This window comes from Strix uralensis, chromosome 4, assembly GCF_047716275.1.
Source record: "Strix uralensis isolate ZFMK-TIS-50842 chromosome 4, bStrUra1, whole genome shotgun sequence".
Lineage (NCBI taxonomy): Eukaryota > Metazoa > Chordata > Aves > Strigiformes > Strigidae > Strix > Strix uralensis.
The window spans coordinates 67,200,037-67,220,033 of NC_133975.1; the positions used below are offsets into that span (position 1 = coordinate 67,200,037).

General features: G+C 49.5%; 2 protein-coding genes across 2 annotated transcripts; both read right to left on the reverse strand.

Moving 5' to 3' along the window:
* Window positions 1-565: 565 nt before the first annotated feature.
* On the reverse strand, window positions 566-6,012 carry GSR (glutathione-disulfide reductase). Its single transcript, XM_074864948.1, has 14 exons — window positions 6,001-6,012; window positions 5,225-5,470; window positions 4,411-4,437; window positions 4,071-4,159; window positions 3,587-3,656; window positions 3,266-3,413; window positions 3,090-3,144; window positions 2,908-3,007; window positions 2,352-2,438; window positions 2,014-2,175; window positions 1,630-1,741; window positions 1,419-1,550; window positions 1,087-1,220; window positions 566-877 (listed from the first exon to the last, which is right to left on the reverse strand). Exons 1-14 carry the CDS (start codon window positions 6,010-6,012, stop codon window positions 728-730), a joined length of 1,524 nt encoding a protein of 507 aa, XP_074721049.1. The 3' UTR covers window positions 566-727.
* On the reverse strand, window positions 5,465-19,268 carry PPP2CB (protein phosphatase 2 catalytic subunit beta). Its single transcript, XM_074867090.1, has 7 exons — window positions 19,019-19,268; window positions 10,502-10,711; window positions 10,075-10,248; window positions 9,441-9,530; window positions 7,777-7,938; window positions 6,809-6,927; window positions 5,465-6,194 (listed from the first exon to the last, which is right to left on the reverse strand). Exons 1-7 carry the CDS (start codon window positions 19,118-19,120, stop codon window positions 6,122-6,124), a joined length of 930 nt encoding a protein of 309 aa, XP_074723191.1. The 5' UTR covers window positions 19,121-19,268; the 3' UTR covers window positions 5,465-6,121.
* Window positions 19,269-19,997: the final 729 nt, after the last annotated feature.

The following is a 19,997-nucleotide window of genomic DNA, read 5'->3' on the forward strand; positions in this document are numbered from 1 at the left end:
TTCCTTTGACTGCTCACCTCCTCCTTAGGTTTCAGGGAGTTTTCAACCTTGGAGATACTTTGATTTCATGCAAACTATTTATTTCTAGGAAAAGCAAAGAAGCCAGCAGCTCCTCAGCCAGCACCAGTGCTGTGCCCCGTCTCCTGGCCAGCTTTGCCCTCGTCCACTTCAAGCTGCCTCAAGCTTTGAGAGCTTGAAAGCCGCAGCCACGAAGAACATATAGCAACGGGGCAGCAGAGGGGATCTGGAAGCCCCTGGGATGCAGCAGGGTCAGGCCAGCAGCTCCCCCACCATCCCACAGCCAACAGTGCAGCCGATGCATCCCTCCGTGAGCCTGCTGTGGAGGACAGAGCCCACCAGGGATACGCCAGGACCCACGAGTACCCCAAGCACCCAGCCGTCCTGCCCCACTCTGCTGCTCCCCGCACAGCCCTGGTGCCAGGGACGGCAGAGGAGGAGCCCAGTCACCAGCAGTCTTCCCCCAAATGGCACTGAGGGACCATGCCACCACCCTCCGTGGTTGGGCACAATAAGAGATGAGCACCACAAAGCAAAAGGCAGAGACTTGCCAGTATCTCTCTATTTATTTTCCACTCCAAAGCAAGCCACGCTGATTTTACAGACATGCTGTCCAGGCAACCACCTGCCAGTAAGGCATTTTTTAAGACATATAAAACATTTTCCCCAGCTGCAGATGCCATCCCTGGGGCTGCCTGTGCCCACCACCTCAGCGCAGTGTCACCAGCTCTTCAGCAGAAGTGGGGTGAATGGCAACGGTGTTGTCCAGGTCAGCCTTGGTGGCCCCCATTTTGATGGCCACGGCAAAGCCCTGCAGCATTTCGTCGCAGCCCAGCCCTTGCATGTGCAATCCCACCACCTTTGGGGAAAAAGCCAGAGGCCAGATGGGACCCAGCACTGGCAAAACCCAGGCTGAACACTGGGCCTGGTGCTGGGGTAGCTGGATCCCAGCCCAAGACCTGGTCTAAGCAGGTCAGAGCCAACCATGCAGGGACAAGGTGACAGCCAGCCGTGGTCACTGCCACACCCCTGCAGTGCCCAGCTGTCCCCCCAGTCCCCTTCACGCACCTTCTCCTCCTTGCCAGTGCACACCAGCTTCATGACACACTTAACCTTCCTCTGGGTGACGGCATGGTACAAGGGGGTGAAGGATGTGCCGTAGATCTTCACGTTCTCCCTCCCGTGCATGGCCACGGCTTCATCTGCAGCAGAAGACACAGCACGTAGGTCAAGGGGATGCACCGTATACATGAGGCATTTATAACAGGGGAGTCAAAGCACATTTTGCAAGTGTCAGACTGCTTGTCAGAGATCAGACCGTTTCCCTGAGCATCAAACCAGGAAGTCTGAGCCACAACATCCCCAGCCTCTTCACCCCCCTGTGCCCTGTCTGTCCCCACCTTCAGTGAGGCCCACAGTGCCGATGGGCGGGTGGCTGAAGACAACGGTGGGGATGTTACAGTAGTCCAGCCGTGAGTCCTGCTTGCCCTCGAAGAGCCTGTGGGCCAGCTTTCTGCCAGCCGCGATGGCCACTGCAGGGAGGGACAGGGAGCATGAGCTGTGGCACGGTGCAGCACCGAGGGGCTGGGGAGCGGGGCACAGCAGTGGTACCTGGGGTGAGGAGGGCTCTCCCGCAGACATCCCCAACAGCATAGACTCCTGTCCTGGTGGTGTTCTGGTACTCATCCACCACCACGTGGCCCTTGGCGTCCACCTGCACGCCCTGCCATGAGAAACAGCAGCCGCCTCGGCACGTGTCCCGGGAGGAATGGGACAATCAATGCCCACGGGGGACCTGTGCCGGTGGCCGCTGTGTTCCCAGCCAGGGGCGGGGCACGGCAGGAACACCATCTTGCAGGAGGCTCTGGAGATCCATGGGACTCCCAGAGATCTGTGGGACCCCAGAGACCCATGGGATCCCTGAAGACCTGTGGGACCCCCAGAGACCTGCAGGCATCCTCGTTCCAGCATGGAAGAGACGTGCTGCCATCTCACCACTTGGTCCAGGCACAGCTTCTCAGTGTTGGGCTTCCGCCCCACAGCCCACAGCAGGCAGTCAACGTCCCGGATCACTCCCTCCGTCGGCTTGTGGCCGGGCACCGAGGAGGTCACTGTCACATCCAGCAACCCACGAGGGGACTTGGTGACTGTCTTGACCTGTGGAAAACAACAGAAGCCGTGGGGAGAGAAGGCGCCGATGGTTTTTGCCTTGCAACAGGCGATAGCAGTCACATCACAGAACCGGGGACCAGCCCAAAATGGCCAGCTTTCCCCCAGCCCTGCCTCTCCAGGAGGCATGGGACAAGACGCAGGGCTGCTCTGCCCGCCCATACCTGTGTGTGCTTCCAGACGTCCACCCCAGTGTTCTCCAGCTCCTGGGTGCAGTTTGAGCTGATCATGGAGTCAAAGGTCCTCAGGACCTGAGCAGGGATGCACCAAACCCATCAGATGAGGGTCCACAGGCAAAGGCACTGCCTGGCAGCCCTCTCCATGAGCATTTCCCTGTGCCTGCACCTCATCCAGGCCCAAACAGGTTTGGGATGCTTCTGGTTAATGATAAAATTCTCCTCTGTTTGTTTTTCCTTTAAATTTTTTGTGTTTTTTTTCTAGTCACGACTTGAAATAAAGCTCAAGGAAAGGGGTGCAGTGACATGCACAGTTGCAGAAATGCCAGGCGTGGAGGTTGGTGCTGCCAAAACCCTCCTGGCAGCACACCTACGCTCTTCTTTTTGCCCTGTCTGCGCTCCCCCAGGCCCTCCTTATGCCATCAACATTTCCACTCTCCTGAGCCTGTGCCAACTTTGGACCCTCCTTTACCAGCCCACAGGAGCTGATAACCTGGCAGACTGGGATGCAGCTGCAGGTGGGAAGCACAGCTGGTGGCACTACCTTGTCGTGGCGGATCAGCAGGGATGACTTGGATCCCAGCATGGAAAGGATCCCCGCGATTTCCACCGCGATGTAGCCGGCACCGACAATAACGCTGCGCCTGGGGAGAAGTGACGATGCCGTGTGCAGGCACACCGAGCCAGTGGCAGTGGCGGTGACTGGGGGGGTGAGCCTCACTTTACCTGGGCAGCTCCTCCAGGTCAAAAAAGCCATCGCTAGTCATCCCCAGGCTGGCACCTGAAAAGCAGAGCACCTTTCACACCCCTCACCAGCACCCAATTCCTGCCTCCACCTCCCAAAATCTCCTTTGCTTTGCAGACCTCTCCCCAGGCACCCTTGGGAATTTTGTCAGGCTCACCAGGAATTTCGCTGTCAGGAGGGACAGCCGGGCGCCCACCCGTGGCTATAAGGATGTGAGGAGCCGTGTACTTTTTCCCGTTCACTTCGATGGTAGGATTGGGATCGGCAGTGAACTTGCCATAGCCCCGAATTATGTCGATATGAGCCTTTGGGGAGTAACAGTTATGTGATTAACATCAGGAGGAGGTGTGAGAGCCAGCTAACAGAGCCAGGGCTTCCACAGTTAAGAGAAGAGGACGCCCTTTAAGGCTGGAAGAGTGGCCAAAAATCCAGCAGAGCCTGCTTCCCCGCTCTGCTCACAGGATAAACACATCCTCACCTTCTTCAAATTATTCTCATAGATCTCGTTCAGGCGCCTCACATAAGCGTCGCGCTTGTCTTTAATGGTTCTAGAACAGAGTGGGGTCTTAGTGTCACCATGAGAGAATGAGGCTACGGAGCTCAGCGAAAACCAGTTCAACCCCTTCAGTACGTGGCACCCACGCCACAAAATAACCTGGACACAAGTTACGCGGACGGCAGCAACCTTCCCCACTGACGTGAGGTTTTTGTGCCTGCCTTCCCTGTATGTGTCTTTTCCTGAGTCTCTTCCATGGCTGGTTTGCCAACCTTCCTTTCCAAAACACAGGGGGAATCCCGGTCACATAACCAGCTCAGCATCCGCCCACAGGAAGCCTCAAAGCAGGCACAGACCCCTTTGGGGTGGACAATGAGCCATGGGACCACGGCACTGACCCACGGCTGCTCCCCACGGGACGCGCACTGGGAGACGCTTGTTCCCAACCATCTCTTTCCCTACTTACCTCCAGTTGAACTTGATGCCAGGCGTTTCGAAGCCGTAGTCGGCATGATCGTGGATGAACTCCGCATGGACCGCCGTGTTCCACATCACCTGCCCACACAAACCGCAAATCAGCTCAGAAAGATCGGTTTGACTTTGGGAAAAACCCTGCCACGTTTCCCAATGTCTCACCTCTGTCCGGAGCAGCCCACGGGACACAGGTCCGAGCCCTTCACAGCATCTCGCTGGCTCAATACGCTCCCAGTCCCCTGCTTCCTCCCCACACCCCACGTCAGCACCTCCTCACAATTCACAGCCCACACCACACCCAACCCACGGCTGAGGGGTGAAAGCACCCTTACCTTCTTTGGCACGCACCCAACATTGACCTGGGAGGAAATAAGAGCAAGTCTCGGTGTTAAGGCTTAGCTTTTCAAAGGTGACACTCTGGAGAGCATCCCCCTTCAGGCCAGTACTGAATTCTCGCTCTCTGCCCAGGAAAATAAAGGCAGGATTACAGGTTTCTGGCAAAAGAGGGCTGTAACTGCCTTTGGAGCCTCACAGTCTTGTGGTTTGCCTGGTTTCCTTCGCTTCCTTGAAGGAGAATACGGAAGGTGAGCAGTCTTCAAATACAAGGGGTTTTTTTCCACTGATAATTTAAGAGATTTACTAGGAGGAAGGTGTTTGCCATCCCTTTCCTGCACTTCTGGTCCAAGTATGGCAACTCTTCCAGGGGAACACACTTAAAGCATAAAACTAGAGCCTGGCCCTGGCTTCTTTAAGGAACAAGTTTAGTTTTTGCTGCTTGTGACCAGCTCGCCATGCCCGCTAGCTCTGCTTTGCTGCTTTTCAGTGGTAACAGAGTTAACCCTTGTGCTGCACCGACCCGGGACGAGGCAGCGCCCCTTTATCGGCCTCAGAAGAGACAAACCCAGCACCCTCCCAGGGGAGAGGGGAATCGGACCTTCCTGCTTCCACCGAGCTCAGCGTGACAAGGCAGGTCCTTGTGCACCGCTGGGATGGCGACTCCCGCCCTCGGGCTTCCCCCACCGTAGGACCGGGGCGAGCCCGGGGTGGGAACCAGGCCCCCCCTAGGTCGTGTATGTGTCGACGTCGTGCCCCCCGCCTCTCCCCGGGAGCGACCCTCCCCCCGCCGTGGGTGTCCCCGGGACTCACGCAAGTGCCGCCGAAGCGGCTCGGCTCCACCAGCGCGACGCGGGCTCCCAGCTCGGCTGCCCGCCGGGCCCCCGCCAGCCCCCCCGACCCACCGCCCAGCACCAGCAGCTCGTAAGCTGCGGCCGCGGCCATGGCTGCGGGCTCGGTGCGTCCGCCCCGCCCCGCCCCGGAGCCGCCCCCTCCCTTCCCTCCGCCCTCCTCCCTCCCCCCCCCTCCCCGCCCCCAGCACAGCACCACGGGTTGGGGCTGACAATGGCAAGTTTATTGGTTCAGGTACAGCGAGGAGGGTTTGCAAGCACTTCCAGGACAAATATACAGAGGGGTGAGGGAAAATAACAAAAACAAAACCAAAACAAAAGGGAAAAAAAAGGCAGGATCAACACAGATCGGGAATCGAGCTAAAAAGGGAACACTTTTTATCCGTGTTATGACAACGTACTCCCAAGCAGGAATTGCTTCCTTTCTCCAGTTAAGTCGATCGGTCTTTCAATAAAATAAAAGAGTGGTGGGGGAAGAAGTTAGTGTGCATTTCCCTCAAAAATAAACTCTAATTCATGCCAGTTAAACACGAGAACTAAAATTTTACAAAGAAGCATCAAAGGAGATGAAAGTGTTATTAGAGTTACCTTTTCCTCTCTGAACAGTCCAGAAGAAAACAATGACTACAAATATAGCAGGCAAACTGACTGTTGGACTGATGGGTATAGGATATATATAGTGTTGTAAGGAATTCAGTCTCAAGTTGTGCTAAACGCTCTTTGTCCTCTGTATGGCACATTTTGGTCCATGATGGGGATTTTAAAGTTGAGACGAACCCTGATTTCTTACAGAAACGTGTAAATATTGTTGCTCTTTAAAATGTCAGGTGTACTTCCTTCTACAAAGGTTAGGAGAGGTTTATAGGAAGTAGTCTGGGGTACGACGGGTAACATGAGGCTCTCCACGACGAGGTGCTGGGTCAAACTGGAGGCTGCAGGAAAGAAAAAGGGATCATCTTCCCCCCCTCCACAAGGTATTTCCCAGTGCCACAATAAATACTAGACTTGCTCTCCTGTTGCTATTGCTTTGCTCATCCCATCTGCTTCCACATAAAATGTCCCAGGTCCCAAAACAAGCATCCCCGTGGGCATTCAAACTCATCAGCTGCTCAAAATGCTGCTTACACAGTGACCACCAACACTTCAGCAGCCCATCACTCCTTTCACACAAGCTCAGCTGAGTGCAAAATTCAGACTCTCTCACCTGTCTTCACAAAGCCTAGGGCTACCAAAAATGAAAATAAATATGTAAATCAATCCGTCTTTACTCTCTCCATCAAGCTTGGGCAATAGAGGGAGTAGGAAAATGCAGAAGTTCCAACTCTCCAGAGAACCAGGAAGAGGAGATAATGCAGTACCCAAGAGAAGCTTTTAAGAGCTTAACTCACTACTTATTTTTAGATGCTCTTGCAGGTAGAGCACACAACGTTAATTCCAGAGTGGTTTGAGCTGGCTTTTCACGAAAGCAGCCCTTTGGAAAGGATCAGACACTCCTCACAATACAGAACAGCTAGGAAGAGAGAACAGCCAGAGCCACGTTACTCACAAGGAATATTTTAAAGTGTCATCTAGTTCCATGATAGCAGCCTGGTTCCCACAACGATAACAGTAATTGGGCGCACTGAAAATGGTAACCACATTTCGGTCGTGGCACCAATTATAACCCTGCCAGAAAAAGAAAAAAGTCTCTGTTAAACCTCAAACCTCAGCCCATCTGAAGTTCCTCTTAAGGCCTGAAATGATCCAAGGCATTTGTGAAACTGTAGACTTCTTGTATTTCCAACTGACTGTGTTTCCTTTTAAAAGAAGTACTCTTACCGCAAGAACAAGCCGTAGTTATGTAGCAAAAACAGCTCCAACCACTCTACAGAGAGATCAGCCATTTGTCACCCATGCGTTTATCCATTTTTGTGTACAAATGATGTATTGTACCACAAAGGAAACTCGAGATTTTCAGGTATGCCTTCAGCTTTCATCCACCACAAACAAGAATTTGCCTACTGGATGCAAGCGACTTCTGACACACAGTACTACTGAAGGGATCAACTTGAACTAGATTTTAAAAATACATCTGCTCCATTGACCCACCTGGCATTTTTCCAGCAAGACATACAAGAATAGCTTATCGACAGCCAAAATTATGGCTTAATCCCTGTCACATCTGACTGCCGAGTATTACAGGACAGCCTGCTTAATGCAGCAGCAGCCTAAGTAGAGCAGTCAGCATGTAAGGAGATTATTACATCCACAAATGGGGTGTGACAGGGTTCCTTTGGCAACTTACTTGGAGGAGGGGGAGGAAAGGGCATTAACACCCCCTTATTTACATCACAGGTCAACACATATCATTTTATGTTGCTGGTTGTTTTCACACAATTAAAGTCCCTCTTTGGTATTTACCTGCATAACATTTGGGTGTCAGCTCATGCAAACCCATCAGCAAAAGTCTCACAGAGGAGACAAGAATTGGCATCTATGTTTTGTTAGCCCCATCTAGCAGAGTGCTTGCCCTACCTCCATGACAAGCTGGTGAGCACGTGAGACCAGTGTGAGACCATTGGCATGGTTAAATGTTTCGGAAATATCCTGCCCGAACGTGTAGCCAGCACCACGTGGAGATATACCCCAGCCGCCACGATCATCCGGATCCGACCATAACAGATCACACATAGGACCCTTGAAAAAGATTAAGTGTTCTTCATTAGATCACTAGCAAGATTGTTATAAAAAGCCACTTTTAAAATACATTTTATTTACAGGAAAAGGACTGCCAGCATGCCCTTCTCTGCAAAAAGCACATGGGTTTATCTAACACACATAATACCGGCTAGTTACTCACTGTATCCGTCAGCATCCTGCCCAAAGAAATTAATATGTAAACAGATGACTGAGAAAGGAGTCCATGTAACCAGAAAACCATGCCCACCTCCTCTTCCACACACATTGCCTACCCTTTCACTTCAACTGGTCAGATAAACGAAGGCATGGAGAGCAGATCCACATTCTTACTCCTGACTCTCAGAGTATAATAAAAAAGGCCACGTGAGAAGGTATGTACATCCAAGGATACACAGTGGGTCCACTGGTGCAAGCCAAGTTGCAATAAAGAAAGGGAAACGACCCATAGGAGGCTACGAAGTGACTGTTCAGAGATTGATGTTAAGTCTTCAGCTGCCCTTCTGGCAGGGTATTAATCATTTAATTTCCTCTCCTAAACAGTCCATTGTTGGACCTGACATATTCCAAAATATCCCAGTGTACATCATTTAACAGTCATAAATGAAGCTTAGTGACTTTTCTTGTTGAGCTACGAAGGGGCAGGAAAGACACTCTTGTATTTATCTAACCCTGCTGCTGTTTCCTACCCACTGACCAGAGCTCTGCAGTAGGGAACACACTGCCTACATGTGGAGGTCCTCAGGACAGCCAGATTTCAGCACACAGATATGCAGCACAGGACCGGGAAAACCCCAGAGCAACAATATGATCATTACACCTAACTACAGGTAGATGTCCCACCAGGTAGCCGCCCAATTCTCAGAGTAATTTACACAGCTTATTTCAGGTTTTTGGAAGGCTTGGGCAGACCTTGCTGCATTGTTCTTCCTGTCATACCAAAGAGGTTGCAGGACAAGCGGTTCATCTTAATCAGGGAACATTCAAGTCCATTTGTAAGCCCCAATCACTCCAACATAGAAGAGCCATTTGCTACCCTGGGAGCTCAGAAGACAGTTTCTTCAGTCCTGATCTCAGGCCCCCAGGAAGTGATGAACAAGGTTACACACCACAGAAGAAAGGACTGGCTGGGGAGAAAGGATGGTGACACAACATGGCTTCATGTGGTGGCTGTCTGTTCACAAGCAAGTCTCTGATGAGACTGAAGGTAGTAAACACCCTCCCTTGCCAAATACTATTTTTTGAGTCAGTGTGACAGTCAAAAAATCCCACGATTTTGGGGAAAACAGCTGTGAACACCCCATAGCTCTCCTTCTGTAGATTGCTGTAATCAAAGCATATTGACTTCTGTGTGTTTTGTCCAAATGTATGTTCATCTGCTCTAGCTTAGAAAGGCAATAATCTGCTGTGTAACCGTGTGTCTCTTTAAATGGATTACAATGTGAAATTGTATTTTCCACCCAGAGATATCTAAGTTTATGATGCATTTCCTTTCCTGTTACCTCATGTGGAACTTCCTGCAGGCGGTCCAGAGCCCTGATATGATCCAGTGTATCTATGGATGGAGAGAGGCCACCGTGGAGACAGAATATCTGTTACGGAAAAAAAAAAGCAATCTGTTCAGTGCATATTGTTATGGGAAGAGTGATCTCAGAAATAGCTGTTTTTAACTCTGTTACCATTCTTTTACTATTACAGCCATCTTACCCTCACAGCAGAGAAACCAACTTTAATTCCTGCAGAAGGAAACAAAACTAAAAGGCTACACCTTGCATACAGAGATCAGAACAGCAAAGATACCATGCCTTCCATTTTAAGAATGTCCTGCCTCACAGCCACAACTCAGCTCACATCTGATGTATCACAAGGGGATCCCCACTTGTTGAGCAGTCATTTAAACTGAACCATCCATGCAATACCCTACCATTCTTTCAGCAGCAGAATCAAAAGCATTCCACACCATCAACTTGTATTAACACCTCACTAAATTTTTCCCCAAACCCACAATAAGTGCATGGGCTTTAAAAAAATCCAGATCACAAGCCAAGAGAGCTTCTTTGAGACTGTTCATTTAGAGGTCAGACAATACAGTCTGCGTAACTCTGAAATGGAGTGTTTTCCTTGTTCAAGGCTTACCTGGCCATCTACTAGAGCTGTAAGTGGAAGATAATCAAACAGATCTGTGAAATACTTCCAGACGTTGGCGTTGCCATACTTTCGCAGACATTCATCATAGAAGCCATACACTTGTGTAATTTGTCTGCTTTCATGATTGCCCCTCAGTATCGTAATGCGTTCTGGGTAACGCACCTATTGACAAAGAAAACTCTTCTTTAACACAAAAATTGTACCATCAAAATGGAAAGAAATAGTAACAGAGTATTTCAAAGAGCAGTCAAGCATTCAGCTCTGTTATAGAATAGCACATGTCCATTAACACACTGCAATTCACATCCATCTAGCTCAAGCCAACAGCGGCATCAATGGGAGAAGCAATTCTTTCAAAACTCCTCAAAAGCACGGTTTTGCCCAAGGCTGCTGTGGAAAAGCTGTCAAACCATACCTTCAATGCTACTAGAAGAGTCACCGTTTCCACCGAGTAATAGCCTCTGTCCACGTAGTCTCCCATGAACAGGTAATTTGTGTCTGGCGATTTCCCACCAATTCTAAAGAGTTCCATAAGGTCGTGGAATTGACCGTGCACATCCCCACAGACGGTGACAGGGCAACGTACCTCTTGTACATTTGATTCTTTCGTAAGAATTTCTTTAGCCTAGCAAGAAAAATACATTTAGGACAAAAAGATAGGAAGCTCCTCCATAAGCAGGTGCAGATGTTATTCCACTGCATTTGCACTGGAAAGCTGATTTCACACCAGTAGCTCAAGCTGACCACTGGACAAACCGTTTGTTGGGTAAGCAAAGACAAAGTGCATTTTACAAATCCTTGTGCATAAAGACAAGCAGGTTTGCTACTGTGAGGCCAGGTCATTAAGATTTTGTACTACAAGCACTGAGAAACAAATTCAAAGAAGTAACTAAACAAGTTAATTCCCAGCCTCCCCTGAAATGAAGCAGTGTGAACTTCAAGACTTGCACTGGATATGACTTCCAACACCACCAGGGTTCACCCATGATTCCTGCGCTTCTTCCAAACATTTCTCAAGTGCAGACAAGATGAAGCACTATTCCAGTAAGTTTCTTCAGCATCATGGGCAGACATTATCTTCTAAAGCACAACCAACACACAGATTTTGATGGATTTCTCCATGTACGTGTTCAGTAAAGCTCAGGTCTGTTCGTCTCTGCTATGTGAACTACGCCAGCACTTGGCACTCTAATCTGACTGCCAAAGTCAAGTGCTATTCAGTTTCACAATATCTAGAAGCTTTTACCTCAAGAACCACAGCTGTCCCCTCAGTATTGCAGGCCATCCCATGTCCTGTCAGCAAGAGCTCCGTGTGAAACTCATACAGAGATTAGTCAACACTCTTGTCATCTGCTGTAAGGGTAGAAATTCCTGAGGAGATAGTGCACACCACTCTGGCAACTATTATGGTTTTTTGAACAACTTTATTTGCAAAAGCACACATAAAGCTAGATATTATTCAATAGTTACACTAGTAGGAAAACTATGACCTCCTAGATTTCTGATAGAAGTCAGCTGACTTACAACGATGGACTTGTACACAGACTCCCTCCTGCCACGTTGTAGTCCAACTACTGTTTCAGCTGCTCAACGGATTGCTCTCAATCCCACACAGCCATGTGGAACCACTCACGTTGCCACCTTCGCTGGCACCACAGCAGCAGGCTGGAACAACTCTTCTGCCAGCACTGACAGCTACTCCTCACTGCCTTCCTCCTCTGGGATCCCTCAGGCTTCCCCACCTCGCTGCACACCCATAAACCTCAAGTGCTCTCCCAAGACCAGGATTTCGCAGCAGTGGGTCCGTGCCATGGAAACGGCACTAAAAACAGCATGTTCGTTCTGTATCAACAAAGCCAGCTCATCGTGTGATCGCTGAGCAGAGATGATGTTAAGAAAGGCTGCACAAGATGAAGCAGGTCATCAGGCAGAAATGCTGGGCAACCAGTACGGCACCAGATGAGCCAAGCCGTGTTACTCTGCCAAACAATAACCAACACGAGCGCCAGTGCCGGGGGTTGATGGGGCTGCTCCAGCTCTCCTGAGGTACTGCGCTTTCAGACTACAGTGTGGTGAGTACAAGATGACTGGAGCTGAAAGTCAGGAAAGGGAACCTTCTCTGCACACTCCCAGAACACACGGAACTAACAAATATATTTCCCTTGCAGTGGGGCAGATTTCTTCTTGCTTAAGCTACTAAGGAAAACAAGTATTCCTAAGCTTCGCTTTACTAACCTGGCACACAACATCACTGTATATGCAAGAGGCACTTCTCTCACCCAGGGCACTTTTTGCTTGCCAGATTTCCAACCCTCTTCCAAGCACAACAGTTTAACAACTTCTAAAGGCAGGTCACATACAACTGGAAAAGCAAAATCAGAGGCAATTTAAACATATGGAACCACAACCAGCTTCCCTGGCTGTACCCAGCTGTCAACAAAATGACCACAGATGGAGGGATGGCATCCCTGTATTTAGTTATCTCTTCCTCTACACCCAGCAGTTCCTCTGCTAATTACAGCCATGTAACATAGCCTATCTGCATTACCGTATTATCGTTATCAAATATCACATTTGTTTTGCTACCTCCAGCTCATCAACTGATGCAGGTCAGTGCTCCAGGCACATCTGAAGCACAGAGAACACCCACAGACAGGCTCAGTCTGTACTGAACAAAAGGGATTAAAGATCACCAGTGCTGAAGAGTCACCAGCAGGCAACAATCTGGCTATTCATCACCACCTCTCTCAGCTCAGGATGATGTAGCTCCCACCTGCTGCTACCAGGAAGAAGCAGCTTACCAAGGACACCCTTGGTGGGCTCCCCGAGGACACCTGTCTTCAGATTCAAACGTTAGTTGCTTTGCCTCTTTTAGGGAAAGCACATATTCTGAAAGGATAGCTAAAATCCAAGCAGTCAAGAGCTTGGACAGCATACAGTGTGGCCCTTGCACAGTACGTAACCCGAGGGATGTGACCCTGAGCCTCAAAGACACATCCTGCACATGGACTCGATGACATTGGGTCTACCTTGCAGTTCTAAACTGACTGCAAACTGTTGGATGTGTTGTGTCTGAGTGCAAATAGTAGTACTCTTAATCTTGTTCAAGAATCTTTAAAAGCATCTACAGCACCTTTTGAGAGCTTCTATCCTCTGTGAGACACAAATATAAAACACAGACACAAAACCGCTGCTCAGTGCGTTCTGACTGTTGCTCAAAGCAACAAACAGGGTTCTGTTGTAAGATGGGCTAACCTAACCACAAAAGGTGTGAGTTATTTTCTGCCTTTTTCTATCATGCATACTGCTCCCTTCCCAGATGCATAACAAGAAATACACTTATTTCAAGCCTATGGGGAAAAGATGCAGGACACTACAGATACCATACACACCTACCAGTGTCTCAATCACATCAGCACTCTCCACCTCTCCGATCTGCCCAGGAAATGCATGCACCCATCCTGAGGTAAAGCAGCACAGGCAACAGAGACGAGCTCCTTTTGCACAGTAACAGGGCAAACATACTCACATTAAATGCATCCTAGGAAGGTGGGCGAGCCCGAGCCCCGAAATTTTGGTACTAGGAGAATCTAGAAGTTTCCCCTCATGAGAAAGGAGAAGCTAGATGCTGAAGAACAGCAGCTTCTTAAGCTGCCTACCAGCTGTTACTATGTAGCCTATTTTAGCTTTTTAGTAGACAAACATATATGCACATTAATAGATTAAGTCTGTCCTTTTAACACTGCGGAGCTGGTCCAAATCAGGCTTGGGAGCTGAGCTCAGCTGGCCACAGACGTTTGCCCTCACATGACTTTCTAATGCAGAACAAGACCTTTAAAATAATTAAATCCACCCAGAAAAGCAACAACTAACCAGTGCACTCTGCTTGCATATTTCACCGTGCAGAGCTAACGCTAAAGTCAAAGACTTAAAATTTAAAAAAGCACCATTACAAAGCAAGGATAAAAACCCCTGATGCAAGTAAGCTGCCCTGCATTATCATCATTTACTTAAGAAGGCTGTTAAATAACTATGACTTGAAGTCATATTTTAGCTACCTTTGTTTTCAGAAAACAGTGACTGACGTTATCAGCTTCTCAAGCATGTGTCCCAATTGTTTTGGATGAAACCATATCCAGGTCAGAATAAACAGAAGCAGCTTTTAGGTATTTTTATTAAATAAACCTCCATTAAGCACAATAGTTACCATGACTGTGCTCAAAATTACTTTGAAGAGTAGACTGTTTGTTGGCTGTGAGCTCACTCATCATCTCAACTCCCCTCTCTTTCCCAGTTTTAGATTCTGTAGATCACCTCTATGGACTGCTACACAAGCTTGTCTGCTGTCCAGTCCTCAATCTTCATGGAGAGAGGCTCGAGAATGCATATCCCACTAATTTACTGTGTTATCACTGCAAGAGGAAACCGAGTGGTCTCAGGGCTTGAACACAACCCATTAACGTGCTGCTCCGAAACCTGAGATGCTACGCCATCTTTGAGACTGCCGTCAGGATCACCAGGAGACTAATCCCTCCGTGAGAGACTTAACAATCAAATCCACATCAACTATTATGCTGTTCAGATTTGTCTATGACAATTGTGTAGGCTGATTCCATGGGTGAGGGGATTACGATCCAACCAGGAGGCAGATTTTCAGCATTCTGCTTTCTCTAGAGAAAGCCAAAGACCCCAAGCACCTGCTTTGCATAGAAGATCCTTTGAGAGCACGGAAACTCAACTCCTTCTGGAAGATTCATTTACTTCATGAGCTCAGTTTGACCCATAGAGGCTCTTACTTTGGGAATCAGAGAAGCTAGCCATGAAGTTTGATCAAGATTCAACTGAACTGTCGTTCCATCAGCTGTGACACACCAAACTACTATGTCAACAAGTGTGCTGAGCGTATTAAAATCTCAAGGAGCTTGACCTGAACAAGAACCAGTTTTATTATTCCCAAATGAGATGGAAGCCAGAAGGATGCAGCTGTCTTGCCCTTCAGCAACAAGGCAGCAGAGGACACCCTGGAGCCTCAAGAGTGACAGAGGGTGTCAAGGTGCACACGTGCTCCTAGAGGTACCTGTGCCAACACATCCCAGGATGAGCCTCATCACTGGAGAGACGAAATATTCCTGGACACGACTGAACATAACATTTGGAACTTTATGGTTTGAACAGCATCCAGAATGCTACTTGGCTCCATCACTCATACTAATTTCACCAATTAGTGCAAAAGAGCTTGCTAACTCATTCTCCTAAAATTATTCTTAGGTGAAATGATCTCGGAGGGCAGAAGCACCATAGGTACATGCCAGTAACAGCAATACTCCCTACAGCATCAACCGGCTCCTGGTGCTTGGTTTGAAGTCAGTTTACAATTACCATTCAATAACTGTACAAGTCTTCATTAGTGATTAGAATCCTTCTCCTCCCACCACTTCACAACACAAAGATCTCAAGCTGCTCACAGCAACAAGACTGTAACCCTTCTTACACATCCAAAGAACAAGGATAGAATAAAAGAAGCTACAAAGAGAGAGACGGTTATATGGATGGTTGCTTGGCTATGTTAATTTAAGAGACAGCCTTTTACTTGCCTTCTTTCATACCCCACTTTACTACCTTGATAGAAAAACCTTTTCCCTGGGATAAGTAGGATGGCTCTCAACTCCCTCACCCGCACCAGAATTCATTTGCTGACCTGACTTGAACTTTAAAACATAAGTATTCAGAGATTTCCGTGTCCAAACATGGAAGTGCTTCCTATTAAATAAATCCTGGCCTTTTAGCCTGACTTTAACTGTCCAAAACACAGTTTACAACCTGTGCAAGTTCAAAGGCAGTTCGATACAGCCAGCACTACCTTGCTATCCATACCCAAGTTAACAATTTCAAAGCTAGCACCAGCACAGAAAGCTGCCATGGCACCTCTGATGAAGTGCAGACACAATCCAAGGCAGAACTCCGTAGATTTTTCACTGCCTATTTAATGACAGCCAAAAAATGTTTTAGCAACCTTCTGCCATAAAGAGAGTCTAAGACCATGATGTTAAGAGAAGTAGTATGAGATGCAAGACATCCGACGCACATTTTCCCAACATATTGGAACATTTCCCATGTCTACAAGCTCCAGCAGTGATCATAATTGTTTGTCCTTCTATTATCCTTTAAATGTCTGCATGATTTTAGCTAGATTTCATTTTAAAGACCAGCAGAACAGGAAACAAGTGTTCTCATGTTGTCTTGAGATGACATCTTGATTAACTGCATGAAGAATACGAGACTGATTAGCTGCCAAAATGATGTCGTAACTGGGCAGGTGAAGACAGAACGTGATTTTTACAGGTGCAAATTTCAAGCACTTTCAGAGTACAGAATAATTTGGTATACCCTCACCAACCCTAGCTATGTCCAATCTTTCCCTCATTACTGTCCATTATGCCAGCAGTTCAAAACAAGAGTGACCCACACAGGCAAGTCTGGCATTTGTTTCCTTCCCCCCCCCACCCCCCCCACCCCATTTTGTTTTAAACTTTTTTTTTTTTTTACTACCAAACTCTTCCACAAATGTAAACCTGATGCAAGACGTACTACTGTGCTTGGCCTCTTAAAAATTAGTGACACAAAAGGGAGTGATAAGAAGCAAGACAAGGTTGGTAAGGGTTTCTCCAAATATTATCCCAAGGAAACAAACTAAACCAGCTTTCTGGCAGGGGTGCTTCACACAAAAGCAAGCCCGCACACCCAAAAGTTTTTGTAAAGCTCCTTTCCACTACCAGCTGGATGATACAACCACTCCCCAAAAATTTAAAATAAGCCAAGTAAGAGCATTGCAAAGTATTTACTTCATACCCAAGTTGTTTCCATCAGTCACCAGCACCCTTGAAGAAAGAGGTGCTGTGATAGATGACATTTGATTCACACCATGCACCACTGGTTCAGGGCTCCTACCTGCCATCGGAAGACAAAGACCCTCTTCACCTCCAGCTGCAACACCATGCGCTGAGCTGCCACTCTCTCTATTTACTGTGCGAGCCCTGACATACAGCCACAATCTGCTTGCGTTGTCCTCCAGCTTCTCAAAACACAGCAGCCACAGCTCCTTAATTAACAACGCAGCCAGAGAAGAAGGGAAATTGTTACAGAAACAGCTTGCTGGTTAGGACAGTAGTTCCCAACCAGCAATGCTTGGAGCAGGGCACAGATCACGCTAATAAGTTTTTTCAGTCTTATTAGCTGGGCCTTATGCAGGAGACAGCACAGCCACAAGAAACCCTTACTCACTCTTCAAGATATACCTACTCTTCAAAGCCACTACTGCTGCTTCCTGCTGCAGCACCAGACCGCCTCACCATGCTCCCTTGGAACTGATGAGGCTCTGGAGAAAGAGTCATGAAACAAATGGACAGCACCAGTATGGAATGAAAAAGGGAAAGGGGGAATGAAAACAGAGGCTGGGTGGGGGCTACCTAAATGCCAGGACCCCTGGTGAAAGCATCTGCCAGGAAGCCAGAGCCTGGAGTCCTGCACAGTCTCTGCCTGTGGCATTCAAACAAATGGCTCCTACCTTTCCAATGAGCACCCTGGCACACTACAAGGCTGTGGTGCAGCCCCTCTCTACTGTTAAGATCTTATCACTGCAGTAGCCTACCAAGGATCCGCTAGAAGAAAATAGTTGCATCTTCTGAAGTTGGCCTTGAGATGTTTAGTCACTGGCCAAAATGTGTTGCCGTGAACAGGCATCAAAAAACACATTCCACTTCTCAGAGAACTGAGCGAGACACAGAGGTAATAACATCATGGTGCCAAGTTCACCATCAGCAACATGATGCTAAAGGGAACACCAAACTAACTACTCTACCCTCGGTGCCTGATAATTTATCAGTTCATTCAGGCAAGGAAGCTGAGAGCTTCTCTGGACCACCTGATGCACAGCAATGGTCTCTGCTGGTCACTGAGATAAGAAGCAAATAGAAAGAATAATCTTTGTTGCTACATTTGTTATCACTTGAATCCTTTAACTGTCACAGCTTGCCAAGTCCAAAGAAAATCCTAACTTAATCATAGATTGCAGTACTGAGGGAGTGTTCACACAGAGGTATTTAACTTCTCAGACAAAATCCACCACAGGTCTAAAGATCGGGTCTCCTGATGGGGAAGAAAAAAAAAAGGGGGGCTCTTGACAGTCTACACTAAACAAGTCCAAACAAGAATTTGCCAAAGGACTGTCCAAACCACAGGCCGAAATAGCAGATGGTGTCCTTTATCCAACCATTTCTCATTCTATTTTAGTCTCCCTCAGCAGGTTGTAAGCCTCTGTTTAGGTCGGCACTACAGCTTATCTCTTATCCCCCTCTGCTTTTCTAGATTACACATCAGATGTCAGAAGGTTGCCTCGTTGACGTAGGGTTGACTTTTTAGTACGTGGCTACTACACATTATGAGACACAAGGGAAAAGTACAATGTGAGGTCTCTGAAAGTCAGAATGCATTTCTCCCTGCACACACCACCCCTGAGCCCCCCCCGCAACTTAGACAAACCCAAAAGGTAAAAACCATACTATCAAGGGCAGTCTTGCGTGGAAAAAAATCCTATAACCGTGGCATTTTTGACGGCAGAAATATACCGCCACTGAATACAAGTGGACTGCCAATCCAGATACCCTGCAGGCAGCACGGTGGTCTCACAGCGAGCAAAGCGAGGAGAAGCAAGCCTGTTTCCCCCCTTACGGCACCCCACGCACTCCCACTGCCATTTTTCGGTACGCTTTGCCCGCCGCTCCGCAGCAGCGGGGCCGAGGTATCGCAAGCCCCAAGCCCGAGCCAAACCACTCCGGCTTGCAGCGTTGCCGGCCGGAGAGCAACCAGGCCCTCAGGGACGAGGCGAGGCCGGGCCAGGCCCATCCCAGGGCGGGCCCCCGGGTCCCGCACTCACCTTCTCGCAGAGGCTGCGGACCTGGCTCTCGCTCAGCTGCCGGCACTCGTTCAGCTGCTCGATCCACTGGTCCAGCTCCTTGGCGAAGCCTTTCTCCTCCATGGCGCCGGCGCTCCCCGCCGGGCCGGGCCGGAGGCCGGGCAGGGCAGGGCCCCGCCGACGCTCGGGACCCGCGAGGCCCGGGCCCGCCTAACAGTGGCGGCGCAACAACCGGGACGCGCGGCCTGCTCCTGCTCCGCGTAATGGCGGCCCGCCCCCACCCCCCCCACACGCCCCCCGACACCCCGGTCCTGCGCACTTCCGGCCACACCCACCCCACGTGGTCCGCGCGCAACTTCCGCGCGCGCCAGCCACACCTCCCCGTGGCCCCGCCCCTGCCGTCACGGTGGCCGCCTCCCGTCAGGCGACCGCCGCCGCCGCCGGCCGCGCCGCCCCGCTCCCGTGAAGAGGGCGGGCCCCGTCCCGCTCGGGTGGCGGCAGGGGCCTAACGGGGAGCGGGCCGGAGCGCGGCCCGCCCCCTGTCCCCGCCTCTGGGGTTTAACGTGAGGAGGCGGGGGGAGGTCGGGTGCGCAGCCAGCTCCGGTGGGCCTTGCTTGTGGTAAAGCCCGGCTGCCGGCAGCGTGGGGGGCCGGTGTCATTAGAGGCCTGCCGGGGACAGGCTGCGGGGGAGGCCGGAGCCAGAGATGAGTGCGGGGAAGAGGTGAACTCATCGTCAGGACGGCCACTGCCCCATCGCTCTCAGGACAGCCACTGCCCCGTTGCTGCGTACCCTTTCTATGCTACCTGTGACTGCTTCTGTTGTCACTGGGATTTACGTGCACGCCTGTTTATGATACGCGGTGGCTCGCTGCTGCTGTTTGACAGGAGGTGGTCACTCCGTTCCACCCAAAGTGACCGAAACCCCTGATGGTACGAACATACAAATCATGGAAAGTAGGTGCAACTGTCACCCTGTAAGAGGCTGGCACAAAGCATGTGC

Coding starts and splice junctions, on each gene's coding strand:
- PPP2CB (XM_074867090.1), bottom strand. CDS start 19,120: ATGGAGGAGAAAGGCTTCGCCAAGGAGCTGGACCAGTGGATCGAGCAG. Junction 7,939..9,440: donor TGCAGGAAGTTCCACATGAG/GTAACAGGAAAG, acceptor ATCTTTTTCAAG/GGTCCTATGTGTGATCTGTT. Junction 6,928..7,776: donor CTCACCAGCTTGTCATGGAG/GTAGGGCAAGCA, acceptor TTTTTCTGGCAG/GGTTATAATTGGTGCCACGA.
- GSR (XM_074864948.1), bottom strand. Junction 4,438..5,224: donor GCCGCTTCGGCGGCACTTGC/GTGAGTCCCGGG, acceptor ATTTCCTCCCAG/GTCAATGTTGGGTGCGTGCC. Junction 2,439..2,907: donor TGCTGATCCGCCACGACAAG/GTAGTGCCACCA, acceptor ATCCCTGCTCAG/GTCCTGAGGACCTTTGACTC.